This window comes from Pristis pectinata, chromosome 9 (genome assembly GCF_009764475.1).
Source record: "Pristis pectinata isolate sPriPec2 chromosome 9, sPriPec2.1.pri, whole genome shotgun sequence".
Lineage (NCBI taxonomy): Eukaryota > Metazoa > Chordata > Chondrichthyes > Rhinopristiformes > Pristidae > Pristis > Pristis pectinata.
Window position 1 is genome coordinate 72349605 of NC_067413.1, and position 14951 is coordinate 72364555.

General features: G+C 39.9%; 1 protein-coding gene across 5 annotated transcripts in view; it reads right to left on the minus strand.

Moving 5' to 3' along the window:
* The window catches only part of rb1cc1 (RB1-inducible coiled-coil 1), a 132658-nt gene that overhangs the window by 48199 nt on the left and 69508 nt on the right, over nucleotides 1-14951 (minus strand). For all 5 annotated transcript variants that reach the window (XM_052023062.1, XM_052023061.1, XM_052023064.1 and 2 more), the window contains 4 exons: nucleotides 12098-12260; nucleotides 4973-5081; nucleotides 3858-4113; nucleotides 1357-1408 (listed from right to left, as the gene is read on the minus strand). In XM_052023062.1, the coding sequence (XP_051879022.1) occupies nucleotides 1357-1408; nucleotides 3858-4113; nucleotides 4973-5081; nucleotides 12098-12260 (580 nt within the window). The remainder of the gene's footprint in view (nucleotides 1-1356; nucleotides 1409-3857; nucleotides 4114-4972; nucleotides 5082-12097; nucleotides 12261-14951) is intronic.

A 14951-nucleotide genomic window follows, 5' to 3' on the forward strand; every position in this document is an offset into this window, starting at 1 on the left:
TTACAATTTCTAGTATTACTTATTTTTATTCTGTAACAAAACTGAAATGCTCTTAAATACCATAAAACACTAAACATGCTGTGAAAAAATATTCAACGTATTATAGTAAATGTCATTAATGCATTCTAAAATTCCATGTTCAAAATATTTAAGTACTTGAGTGCATAAATATATGCAATGTGTAAAAATTCAAAAATCCCAAGAACAGTACCACACTTGCAAGCAAAATGAACATGAAAATGACAAACAGACCCAGTGCTCTTTGCTCCCTTGCTTCTTTTAAGAAGCAGAGATACATTTCATCTAGTCCTGGTGATTAATCTTTTTTCCCCCCAAAGATTCTAGATATAAATGATTTTTTCTTAATTTATAATACTGTCTTTGAAGGTAAGTGCACAAGGTTAACTAAATAGTGTTAAAACCTTTCCTGCAAAGTGCAATGATCTGTTTTATGTTATTTTAGGGTGGACTTATAGCAAAATATTACATCACTGTACACTAATTCTTTCAACAATCTCACTTGTGTTGGAGTAATCTTCCATTTGTATAGTACCTTATGCTCTTAGGAAACTCCAAAGCTCTTCAAATTAACTTAAAAACAAGATACAGTGAGCATAAATGGTCAAGTTATGCAATCTGAGTTGGTGCTTGGGAATCCAGCTCTTCAAAATTAGACAATTCAGTCCTCCTTTAATTTTTTTTTAAAGAAGATATTTGCTAGTTTAACCCTTCTCTTGGCCCAAAAAGTCGACTGTTTATTTCCCTCCATGGATGCTGCCTGATCTGCTGAGTTCCTCCAGCACTTTTTGTGTATTGCTCCAGATTCCAGCATTTGCAGAGAGTTTGTGTCGCAGTTTTACATGAATAAGATTTTGGAGAGAACAATTGTAGGCAAATCAGATAGCCAAATTACATAGACAGCAAATGAAATGAACATTCATTAAATCTGCCTTTGCTGATTGAGGTTGAGTGATTAATCTGGACACCGGGAGAACAGTCTTTTTGAATCATGAATTGAATTATGTATACACAACTGAATTGGTAAGGATTTATTCTCTCATTTTAATGGTGGCACTTTCTGGCATGCTCTCAGTACTGCACTGCAAGATGCTCAAAGATAACATGCTCATGTGGAGCAAGATTTAAAATCATAACCATCTGATTCTGAGACAAATACACTAAGTTAATACACAAATCAACTGAACACAAGAACAAATTGTCTGAATTGTACTTTGTTCAGTGCCTTGACGACTGGTATGCCATATGTGCAAGACCAAAGTCACTCAAATATAAAGGATTAAATACCTCTTCCCTGTCAACTTGGTTATACTTTACTAGATACAAACATGTACTTACTCTTTCCAAAATCATAATCCTCTGTTTTTCCTCTGACATGTGGATGGTTTCACTGGAATAAAGTAAATAGATAATTAGGGCATTGAAAAAGGTACAAATATTTCAATGCTTTTCCCAGCTAAGTTTCAAAGAGCTCCAAAGACCACTGCACTACAGCACATACACTTATAGATCACTTTCTCTGCAGAACCCTTCAATCCCATTAGTATTGTTAATGAGAAAACAGATGTACCAATGCTAAGAATCATAAACTAAAGGCAAGTGTGACAGTGGCAGGGGAAAGAGGGAGGGAAGAAAAAAAAAACAATAAAAAGTGGAACAAGGTTCAGGTGAGTAAAGTGCATAGATTTAAAGCAAAGAGTAAAAAGGAAATAAACTTAGTCAGCAATCTGCTTCATGATATCCAGTGGGAGAAGGATAAACAGGGTTTAAACAGAGATTAATTGTGCATCAATGAAAAAGTCAATTCAAGGAAACAAAAAAAAGGTGATGTATCTGAATGCATTATTTTATTTTGAAAAAATAGACCACCTAATAGGACAAAAAGAGGTAAATGAGTTTGACCTAATAAATGCTATTGAGAGGTATTTGCATTGTGACTACGGATGGGAATTTAATATGCCAAGGACCTTGACATTTAGAAAGCATATACAAAACAAAGTGGCTTAGACCTGCTAATAAAGGATAAGGGCAGTAATGAAGAATGATTCTGGTCTAGTACGACAGGAAGAATCCATATGGTTGAAGACAAATGATAGCACCAAAAGCTAAATTAAAAAGGAAATTTTAACTAAATTAGAATTCCACTAAAATTAGAAGGAAATATTTGAAGACTGCAAAAGATTCTAAAATGCAGAGAGTGGCAACAATAATTGTGGGCCCCATTGAAGCAAGGGCAGGAAAAATTATAATTGGGAATGAATAAATTGCCTAGGTATTAAACAAATATTTTATAATTATCTTCACTGCTGAAGACACAATAAATGTAGCTGAAATGGAAGGTTCTAATAATAGTAAAGAACTTAAAGTCATTAATATTACTTGTTAGAATGCACTGGAGAATATAATACAAGTAAAACCACTCAAGTCCCTTGGACCTGATAAACTGTATTGAGGGTTCTGAAAGATCTGGCTACTGGGACTATGGATGCAACTGTGATGATTTTTTAACTTGGGCATATTGTCGAAAAGGTCAGAAAGTACCAAATGTAATGCTGCCATTTAGGAAAGAAACAAGAGGGAACTGTAGACTGGTTAGCCTAACATCTTTTTGTCTGCAAAATTAAATAAGCCACTAGTGCTCTTATAAAATCATAATATTATTTGAAAGTGCCAACATTTGATAATAGAAAGTAATGTTTGCTAAATTTAAGGGCTTTTTGATGCAACTAGCAGGCTAGATTGTGTGTGTGCACATGCACGCATGGGGCGGGGGGGGGGGGGAGAAATATCAGTAAGTGTAATAATACTAGCTTTAAGAGGCATTTGATGTAATAGCCATTGGTATGGTATCCTATAAAATGTTTATGAGGTTGAAGTTAGCATGGGCAGAAGATTGGCTGAAGGACAGAAAATCAGTAGATAAATATATTGTTCTACAGTGTAATAATATCATTAGTGCTGTATAACAGGAATCAGTACAGGGACCTCAGCTGGTCACTATTTGCAGAACTTAAACATTTCTAAGAAGTTTAATCAGATCCTTTTAAGTTAGCTTACTCCAGCTGTTGACCATGCCCAATTAAAGCTTCTTACCTTCAAGGAGGGACAACAAAATTTATGGAAGTTTGTTTACCTCTGAGCTACAAACTAAATAACTCCATGCTTACAGCACCTAACAGAGTAAAATATCTAGGGTAGCCTAGTGCATGGGTATCTTTCCTTTTTCTGGCATGCCAAGTACCAAAAATACAAATTCCTCTGAAAAACTTGAAGCCATTATAATTTCTTTACACTTTCAAAAGGGCTTTACAGTTTTTAGAATCGATGGAGATGCTTCCCAGCTTTTGAATGATGGAATGCACCGAAGGACATGAATGGTTATGACCATTAAAGGGCAGCAGTCTAAGCAAAGGAAATACTCAAGAAGAAGTGAATAGTGGAAAATAGCTGTCGAGAATCTTTTCAAAGGTTTTATTTTCTTAGGAGATACCATACTCCCGAACTACCAAAAATTAAGAATAGGACACAATTAGTTCTTAGAAGCTAAATATCATTTTATGGATAAGCAGATTACTTGCTCAGAGGCTGCTGCTATTGAATTTATTCCTGGGTTAGTTGGTGCAAAAAATATTCTCCTATTATGGAGAAGTAATTCAACTCCTGTAAATCATAATTAAAATATAGAACTCATTTTAAAAAGTAAATGAATTTGCAGTAGTAATCTAATTACTGATTCAACAACCATGAAAGCCGTTTGTGTTTCAAATCAAAGTAACTGAAATCAAGTGCTTATTCTCCACATTAGAGGGGAAAAAAAAGTTTGCCTGGTGGGTACTTACTGTACAGTCATGGTGCTTGCCTCCATTGCAGAGTCAATTCTTCCATCATCCCCAACCACACCAACAGATGCTAATCTTTCCGAGTCAAATGGAACATCAGGCCCAGAAACAGTAGAAGTTTCTGCTCCAGATGGTCCGGGTGATGAAAAGCCAGAGCACACAAGTACATTACTCCGTAATCGGTTGAATTCTTCATCAAGCTTTTTCTTTTCTTGTAACAAAGTGGCTCTGTCTGCAGAGAGGGTTTCTATCAAAACTGAACAAAAGACAAATTTGATCATCTGAGGCAGGATATTTCAAATGGCAATAAGTATTCAGATATGCCAGACTGATGTGACATTAATCTCTGTTACAACTACGAATGGCTTATATTCTTGAAATCCATCAATGTTTTAGCACCTTAGCTACATTTTTTTTAAATGAAGAAGCGCATGCAATCAATAGCATTATCTTGGGAAATTTATGAAACAAAAATCAAATAATTAAAATCATTCAACTTATAACACTGTTTATGGATATCCCTTTGTGTCCCAAAGCTAGATGATTTGATGCAGCACAATAATTAGGTTCTACTCATAAGGGCAATGATGCAGGGACAAATTTTTCTCTTTGTACATGTGGGCAATGGATGAAGTACAGGTGGACGGGCTCTTACTTTTTTTCCCCCCAATGTCTAAACTCAATAAAAGAAAGATGTATTCCTCTGAATGCTGATTAGTAACTAAGGTGCTTCTACCTTTCTTTAAATTCCTACAATCTCTTATGATATTTGGCAGATTGATTTGAAATGTGTGCCAGATGCAGTGATTTTCCCCAAGGTACTGAAACATATATTTAACTACATAAAATCTACAATTTTGTCTTCTTTGTTTCAATGGGTTTATTTCAAATTACTGAACAAAGCGAATAGCTACCCAAATACTTAAGCCAGTCTGCTATCTCAGCACATTTTCAGCTATAAATTGTTGTGTCACACTCAGGTTCAACAGTTGGCTCTTCATACAGAAGTTTGGATCAGTGAAATCGCTATCTGTTTTCCCATATCTGCTGCTAAGCAAGACATTTAGTGACATTTAAGGGCCTGAAATTTTCTTGTCCAATGTAACCTAGCTTACCTCTATCTTTTTCTTGTTGTTGAGTTAGTTTATTCAATTTTTCAGTCAAATCATTTATTATTTGTTCTTTCTTCATTTTTTCCCAGGTTAAAACAGTGTTGAAGTTGGTCTGTAAAAGAAGTCATTAGACTAAAATTAACTAAGGTTGACAAAATCATCACATTGGTAAATCATCTTTTAAATGACATTAGTAGTAAGAGTAAGGAGTTTCTTCAGATAACATATTTGCATTCAAGATAGAATAAGTCTTTTTTTCCTGGAACATAAATAAATATAGCTGTGACAACAGGAGAGTCATACAAGCACATTCTTCTCTTCAGAATATCCCAGAAATCAGAAGTCCAATCTCTCAACCTAAATCAAAAATACATCTTACCAATGCAAATAATACAAGCTTGTGCTAAGTTCATTCCACATACTAACTCTATCATGCTGAAATTTAAGTACCTGACAATATAATCCCCCAGGGTTTTATAACAAACAGGGAAAAATATTTTGAATTGATTTTAAAATTTGGTTTCAGCTCTCGTTAAGAAATGCAATTTTGCATATCCTTCTGTAAGGAAGAACAAATCTCGCACAATTTAATTCCTAAAAACCCTATGCCCATTTTCACAAGCCAATTACATTTGTAAAGATTCACACAGAACTGCTGTCTGCAATCATACAAAGTGCCTTGACCAGGAGTCTAACTTCACAGCCCAATTACTTCGCATTGCTTGAGAAATGGGCAAAGAAATCTTAGGTTTTCTTTTTCAATAGTTTTAATTGATTCATATTACTGAACAAAGTGAATATCTACTCAAATACTTAGCTAAGTACTAGAAAGACCAGGCTGCTTTCTCAGCATATTTTCATTTATAAACTGTTGTGTCGCACTCAGGTCCAACAGTCCTTTGTAATTCTTGTTGATGGCTGTTCACACATAAACCAACACAGCAGCAGCACCTTATGAACAGCCATGAGGTGAATGAACTAACATTTTCTTTCCACTAAACAATTGAGTAGAACCTTTTAAACTGGCTCACACTTCTCTTCCTTAAATTGTGGCAAGGAATTTTGACTAAGTATCCAAACAAGTTATAAAATTGGATTAACATTTGAAGGAGTGTACTTTAATAATGTAGAAGTCCTGCATAAATAGAGTATTGCAAGAAGTTTAATGTTAAACCCCTACGGTGAATGATCCCAAAAAAATTGCTCTAGTCAGTTAATTTCTTTTGGAAGATATGAGGTAAAGTTCCAAAAGGGGTTAAAGTGTGTTATTTTGATGAAACTAGTTTTGATGAAATAGAAAGCTCAGAGTTGAAAGTCTTCAGGAGATATTGGCAATGTCCATAGTACCTGATCACGATTAGATACCCTCAGTCTGTCAACTTTGCAAAATCCTTCTCAGTCACCTGTGAATTGCTGCCCAATATTGGAAGAGGTGCTAGACAGCCTGGCTGCTGTCTAACATCTCTTCCAATATTGGGCAGCAATCCAGATTTATCACTTATCAGCACTTGGTGCTTCCAAACCATGACAGGATAGACCTCCTAGAGACAGAAACACTTCTTAGCCATGTGAAAGTCACCCAGGGAGTGGGACTCCTACTTGACTATAAAACTGAAAATTAACTCTGGACATTGTGGCTGGCCATATGAAAACTGATTCTGGATCTCAAGAGATCAAGCAAAATTTGTGGATAAATGAAATGAGTAAATATTACTGGTTAATGAATCCTCACTGCAATCGGCAATAATTAAAAAGATGAAAAATGCGGATGAAGGGCTGTGGGTGAAAGTGGAGGGAACAAACGGGAATGTCACAAAGTCATACAGCATAAAACAGGCCCTTATATCTCAAGGAATCATTTGATTCTACCCACATTACCGCCAAGTTTTGCTGTTCGTCTACACACTTGGCCCACCAATTAGCCCAACAACCCACACAACTTTGGGATGTGGGAAGAAACCAGAGTACCCAGAGAAAACCCATGCAGTCCTGGGAGAACATGCAAATTTCAAACAGACAGCACCTGATGTCAGAATTGAATGTGGGTCACAAGAGCAGAGTTTAGAACAGGATGAAAAATGTGATTGATTAAATGGAGGTCAGTGCAAGGTGAAAGGTGGCAACGGGGAAAATGAAAGCAAAAAGGTCAATTTGGAGAAACTATGTGTAAAATAATTAACCGAAATTAGCAAATTATTGAAGAATAAAAAGGTCTATTACGTACTTCAGGTGAATAAAACCAGTGCAAAGTTGAATAAAGTATATGGAGGATAAATGTAAAGGAAAATAAAGATTGCAAAGAGATTATGGAAAAGAAGGGCAACTAATATAAGTAATCCAAAGTCTTCATTGGTACACATAAAGCAGGGGGGCTAGAAAGAAGAAAGATTAAGTCAATTAGGGATAAAGAAGGTGATATATACAGATAGGCCACAGCTGGAATAGAAATTGAGTGTTTCGTATCAGTTCTCAACAAGAGCAGGCTAGCAACATTTGAGTCCAAGGCAAGGTGTAGATGATTAGGGAAAAGATGAGGAAATACTACAAGACTTAGAAAACACTTGGCTAGTAGGGTGCAATCTATTTAAGATTAAAAAGCAGATAAACAACTGGAGAAACTGATGGGTATGGGCTTGTAGTAGGAGAGCACATGGCTGTCACGTGACAGTAACAATACTGACCCCTCTGGTCGGAAGACAGCATTGCTCCTCGGATCGGAAGTGACACCACTGTAAATCAAGGTGTGGCTCCACCCCACCCATCAGGTGTGGGAATAGGGATTGGCTCTGGAGAGCACCTTTGTTCCTGAACCCGCTTGACCATTGGCCCCCACCGCCCTCCCACAGGAGGGAGGCCAGGGGTCCCGGCGCATTTGTTCCACTGCCCTCTCCTGCCTGGGAGACCTGAGGCCACATATACCTGTAGCGATACATTGGGGAAAAGGGAACGTGCAGAAGTGGATGGCACTCATCGACATGGGTGCCCAACAAACCATCATCCCGGGTAACTGCACTGCGTGGAGGGATTGAGGGGTTCTCTTTTGCCCACGAGAGACGTCAAGGTCCGCATGGCTGTCGGGAACCAACCTCCTCAAACTGTAGCTGTCTTAATTGCAGATTTGCCTGAATGCATACTGGGGATGAATGTCTTAAGGGACAGTCCCTACACACCAGCCAAGGCAAGTTCACTTATGGAGTCGTCCGTGCTACAGTGGTGGTCGGGGCAGCCAAATGGGAACAGGTTGTTGTCCCCCCTCCCTCCAAGGTTCTCTGCAGTCGGCAGTATAGGGTGCCCGAGGGACATCAAGATATTACAGAGGCCGTTCAAGGCGTGCTGCGGAAGGGAGTCATTAGGCCTGCAGCCTCCCCTTTTAATAGCCCCATCTGGCCCGTCCGCAAAAAGAACGGGATGTGGTGCATGACTGTGCACTACCGACACTTGAACAAGGCTGCTCCACCAACACACACCACCCCCCCCCCCACTTCAACTCCCCCTAGGGGTGGCAGCCACCCATTACATTGGACCCCCTCAGAAGGGGGAGTCGTTGTGCGCGGTCCCGGGGACACTCGTTGGGTCGCGACTTCGGGTCGAACCAACCTGTCCTGTCTCCATACCCAACCCCTGACCTGACAGGAATGCGTTTATCTCCGCCCGCCCCCCCCCAACTACAGAATGATGGCACTGCTCCACCCCCTCCTCCTGTTGACCGCGATGATTGGCGAGACGTCTGCTCAGACCTCCCTCGAAATCACCTACGAATTCGCCAGCACCTCTAATATATTGAACGGTTGGATCTATCTCCGAACCCCAGCACATGCTGCTGAAGCTCTGCCATTGATGACGATTCTCTTGGATACCTTGTCAAAATGAACTGTTTACATGGTCTCCTTTCTTTCTCTCTGTTGCGCGGGTTCAGTATATTGGTTTTTTGGTGGGGGGGGGGGGGGGGGGAGGGGTTGGGTGCTGGATGGCAGTTCCCCACCACTGCAGCACATACCTTCCAAAGATTCCGAATGGGGTGGGTGTTTCAGGAGCTGGTATTTCCCTTCATACAATTTGACCTCCATGCAAGTCCCGACCCTCAGACATCCCACAGCCGCTGAGTGAGCCAAGGAAATGTTGATGTAGACTCCAGAATGAGCACAGTTCCACCTTTTCAGTTGGCCATCGTGAGTGTGAGCGAAACTGGTATCCGGGTGCCTCCATGACCACTGCTGATGGTGCTGCTAAGCTGGGGCTCCCTGAACTCTGAACGGGACCCAGTGGATTTTCAGCTACAGTACCCACCCGTGGCTCCCCACGGGCTGGTATATTTGCTGTTTTCCAGTGTTTTTGGTGCCCCGAACCCATGCTCGATGAACAGGGAGAGCACCTGGCATAAAGCGGGTACAGGGACAGCAGGGCCATCACGGAGGCCGAGAGGTTCTAGATGATAAACTGCACCCACATGCCACGCACCCCCCCCCCCCCCCCCCCCCCCCCCCCCCCCCCCCCCCCCCCCCCCCCGTATTGCACAGCCAGACTGTCCCATGAGAAACAACAGCAGCAGCAGCAGCAGAGCTGGCTGCCATCAGGCTGGTAGCCCGGTAGAATTGGATGGCCCTGGATGATCCACTCGCTGCAGATGGTGGTCCATGTGCAGTGATTACTAAGGGGTACTGCACATCTCTGATAAATGCAGCAACCCCTCCAACCTGGCTGCTCACTTTAGGGACACAGTGGCCAAAGTTCAGAACCAAGGGACCAGCTCCTCCAGCACGACACCTTATGGGGAAAACAGGTGGCCGTTTGGATCACTGGGGGATGTTGGGCAACTGTCACCCACTGGCCACTGCCCTCGTTTTAGTTAATAGTTTTTTACTACCCTTGAAAGTTATTAGTACCACATTTTGACGCACATTTCTTTCGTTAATTGTAGCTCTCCCCTTGATTGGCGAGTGATCTAACTTCTGAGGGGTGGAATGTAGTAGGAGAGCACATGGCTGTCACGTGACAGTAACAACACTGACCCTTCTGGTCAGAGGACAGCATTGCTCCTCGGATCGGAAGTGACACCGCTGTCAAAGTGTGGCTCCACCCCACCCATCAGGTGTGGGCATAGGGATTGGCCCTGGAGAGCACCTTTGTTCCTGAACCTGCCTGACCATTGGCCTGTCTAACTCACCTGGCCAGGCTCCACCCAGCACTATAAAAGAGTGTTGCACTCCCCTGGCCCTTCTTCTTTCAACTGCCCCAGGAGTAGTGAGACAACACTGCAGAGACCACTGGTAAGAGTGTGCACCACCATGTGGTTTGGGAGCATCTTAGTCAGATTCCAGGGTGTTAGAGCCAATGTTTGTCTATGTCAAGGTATTCAGGCTTTGAAGTATTTATCCCTTGATAAGCTGTACCTTGTTTATTGTGCGCGCGCATCTCATCCTCACTGCAATATCCCCCTCACATTCGCGGTCTCCTGCGTGTGTGCGCATCTGTTCCCATTCATTCTGTCCCCGTGTTTGCCTTTGTGATTAAACTACTTTTAAAATCCGAAGCCTGTGTCCAGAACCCACCATCTTTAAGATTCCAAAAGAACCTTTTCACACAACAGGGCTCTATAACAGTTTAAAATTATTGGACTTAAAAGGACATCACAAAATTGAGAGGACAAACAGCATCTTACCTGAGGAAATATGTGCTGAAGTTTTGAAAAAAAAAACAAAATTCCTTATATCAAACCACAAACTCATTCTTAATGTTTAATAAAATCACGAATACATCTTCTAGATAAATATGTTACTTAAATGGTGATGACTACCTGACAAAGTCTTTTTTTAAATTTAAACAATGATTTTTCTACAGGAAAATCTGCCTTGTAAATAAAAAATGATTTTTCTTTCCTTGAAGGCCATCATACTCCCACACAAAGCCCACATTAACAAAAAATGCTTTTGTGGCTTAATATAGCAAAGCTATTCCTCATTTTACAGCACTATATTTGGATACAAAGTCATCTTTCTTTGGTTCCTGATGTTACTTCTTTTTCCTTTCAGCTTTGAATTGCAAACATTCATGGAGCTGAGCAAGTTAATACTACATTGAAACAACTTTAAGTTGAAACTTAACATCCATTGAACAAAAAATCTCAGTGCTAGATGCTCTCAGAGTCAGTTGTACAGCACAGAAATAGGCCCTTCAGTCCACAACATCCATACTGACTTTTCGCCCATCTGTACTAATCCCATTTGCTTGAATTAGGACAGTATCCTAGTACATCTGCTATTCATATTTTATTAAAGCCAACTGAAAAGCAAATCAATGAACTTTGACATCTTCCTGCATAGTTTACTAGAGGAGATTCATGCCTAATACTTTCTAGCGGTCTCAGCCTTGTCGCAACAGTTAATACCAATCTAACTTTATTCTAGTTCACTGAATACCACCATTTCCCTTCACTATTCTGAATATGCAAAGCACAAGCATTTTGAGGAATATCCACACCCATTTTCTTAGCATTACTCCTCTGCATAAGCCTTATTACATGCCAAATGGCAGTTAGAGTAAGGTATACATAATTGCAATGATAATCATACCAAATGGCTTTGCAGAAGTCACAGAAGGTTGTAATTACTGTAAACATCCAAACAGCCATGGGGATTAAAACCCATCACCTGCTGACCCCTGCCATACACACATATAGGAAGCCACCTTTGTGTATGGCACTTTGCATTACCTCATGCTGTTCTAAAACACAACACAATTGCTGTTACAACATAGAAAACAGTTAAAATTATTGCACAACAAATTTCCACAAAGAGCAACAATGTCTGGATAACAGTTCTAAGGTGTTGTTGATTGATAAACATTAGCCACTACAGAGAGAAATGTCTCCTTTTCAAAGCAGAGCCATGGGATTTTTCACATCCACCCAAAAGACAGTACAAACCAAAGTTAATGCATGCAAAGCTCCCATAACAAGCAGTATATCACAACTGACACTGCAACACTGAGTACTGAACTAAACTGTCAGCTTAAGTTTTGCACTCAAATACTTGAGAAATCATCATGTTCATAAGTCAAACTATTAGAAAATTTAACACTGAATAGTTGCATATTCCATAGTTATAAAATACACAAAATAAGGACATTTACCTGCTGTTCAGCTATCAGTGACGTTTTAAGGCTTTTAAGTTCTTCATTCCTTTTTTCTAGTTGATCGAGCAAATTGGCCTTTTCTTCTTGAAACTTCTCTCTAATATCATCAATATCATTTGGAGGAATGAAATTTTCTGGTGCAGCTGAAAGTGGAACTGCCCTGTATTAAAAAATAAGTGTAGGGGTTGGGCACAGGAAGGCAAAATACACTTTATCTATTTGAAGAATTTAAAATGTACTTCTACATTTCAATTTCTCTTCACAGCATACCCTTACTTTGGATGCACTGTTTAAATTTACATCACATACACACCAGGTAAACTAACATGCAGCATGTTGAAAATAAAAGCATATGGTAACACCTACATCAGGTCAACAGCATTGTACAATGCATCAGGGTGAAATTTTGATCTGGTGGTGCAGTTTCAAATGATAGATCAAGGAAGTCAGAATGGGAGTAGGATGGAAGACACCACTCTATTCTGAGGTTGCACATTATCCAAAGCCAAATGCAAGCTCAAGGAAGAGCATTTCATCTCCCAACTGGTCTTGTTACATCCTTCAAAACTGATCAAATTCAACAGTTTACAGTTTCTATAAGAACTGGCCATGAACGTGCAAACTAATTAGGAACATTGGACCCTCAAGTCTGCCTGATCAGAGTGCAACTTCAACTGCACCATGACCCAGTGGATAGTGCTGTGGCTCATAGATCCGGGGACCCAGCTTCTATCTGGACCTTGGCAAATATATGTGGAGTTTGTATGTTCTCTCCATGACTGTGTGGGTTTCCTATCACTTGCCAAAGGCATGATGATAGGTTAGTTGGCTACTCTATATTATTTAAAAAAGGACAGTTTATGGACACGAGAGAGAATAAATTGTAGGGAGAAAGGAAAATAGGGCTAATGGGATTGCACTTCTGGGAGGGAGCACGAACCTGATAGGTGAAATGACTTCCTGTGTTGCAAATGTAGAAACCCTGCATTCCCATAAACCTGCAGTAACCTTCCACTCCACTGAATATTTTGTTTTAAGGCAGATGTAGATACTTCATAAACAAAATTTGCGTCCACTACCCTTTAACAAAGATGGCTCCAAAGATTCAAGACCCTCAGAGGAAAACTTTCATCTCAGCTTTATTTTTAACAAGAGGTTCTAGATTCTCCAAGAGGAAATATCCTCTCAACATCCACTCAGCCAACACCAGAGGATTTTATAGCTTTCAATAAAGTCATCTCACTAAGCCAAGCCTGCCCAACATTTCCTCATAAGACAACCTGCCCAATTCAGTTATTGGCTTAGCAAATCTTCTCCTTAAGTAAAGGAGGCTGATACTGTGCACAGTAGGCCAGATGCAATCTCACCAATGCCCTCTATATTCTGTATTATTAATGTTTTTCTCTTCACAGATGCTATTTGACCCACATTTTTCCTGCAAACTCTCATTTCTGATGGCCAACAACTACAGAGTCTTGTAACATGGTTGGTTCCAGAACGGTTTTATTTTCTCATTTGTTTTCATTCACCTCATCCTACTTACATCTGCTTCAGGCAGATTACCTATGACGAACAAGTCGATACCACCAACACTCATTCCATTCAGCCCCTCTTGGCCTTCAATCACAAAAATTCTTTGTTCTTTTGACCCCTCTCTTTTCTGCAAATTTAAAATATGAATGGCTTTCTAACTATTCTAGGTTCTGACAAGAATTGATGTTCAGGATGACAACCTGTTTCACTCTCCACTGATGCTGCCTGACCAACTGAACATTTATGGCAGTTTGGTTTTATTTCAGATTTCCATTATTTGTAGCATTTGGCCAGGAATTTATACAGTTTTTCCATCTGGCTTGAGAAAAAGCAGTTTCTGTGAAACATGTAACCCTAGTTTCTGACCCAGAGAAACTTAGCTTTAACATTAAAGCTAGCCTACAACTCATCCACTCAGGCAACACCTAAAATGTTAACTCTCTCTTACTCCCCATAAATGCTACCCAACTTGCACATCTCCATTACTTTGTTTTTATTTTAGATTTTCAGCACCTGCAAATTTTTGCATACAAATTAGATTGGAGTGAGAACAAGTGACCATTAGCAGAAAATCCATTTCATAGAAGCTGCATTTGGAGACATCAACATAATGAGTTTTTGACCTGAAATGTTAACTCTGTTCCTCTTTCCACAGATGTTGCCTGATCTGCAGAGGGGTTTCCAGCATTTTCTGCTTTTATTACAATAACAAAGGTACACTTGTCAGTGAAATTGCGATACAGGAGAGCTCTCTCAGAAATTCAGTAAAGGACAAGTTGAGCAAAATATTTTAATGGGATTGTAAAGTTGCAATACATAAGAAATACCAGAACTAGCAATTATGAAAAACAAAAGTAAAGGAGAGGCTCTTGTGAATTAATTACCCCACTGAAAATATTGAAAAAAAATACTATAATAAAATGTAATATCACAGATCAGCCCTCATTTTTCTTGATAGAAACAAAACCAACAGGGACATTGTGTACAATAGGTGAGGGAGTTCATTTCAAAAACAGAAGTGGCAGATAGCAGAGAGACCTCTTGTAGAAACCACAAATTGGATAGATCTCTTGTTGAAAATTATCACAAATGTGGCAGCTCTGAGGTTCCTAATTAAGTCCTCTTCCATGAGAAGGGAGACAAGACAGTTCATCTATTAGATGCTACTTACTGTGACTTAGAAGTTCAGCAGGGATATTGCCTGCTGCAGAAGTCTTTATTTTTGTTGGCATTTGGCCTTTGACTTCTTTTGGTCTGCGATGGCTGCAAAGCAGACCTGATAACATTGAAATGGAGTTAAAGACAGAGTCTCAGTTGA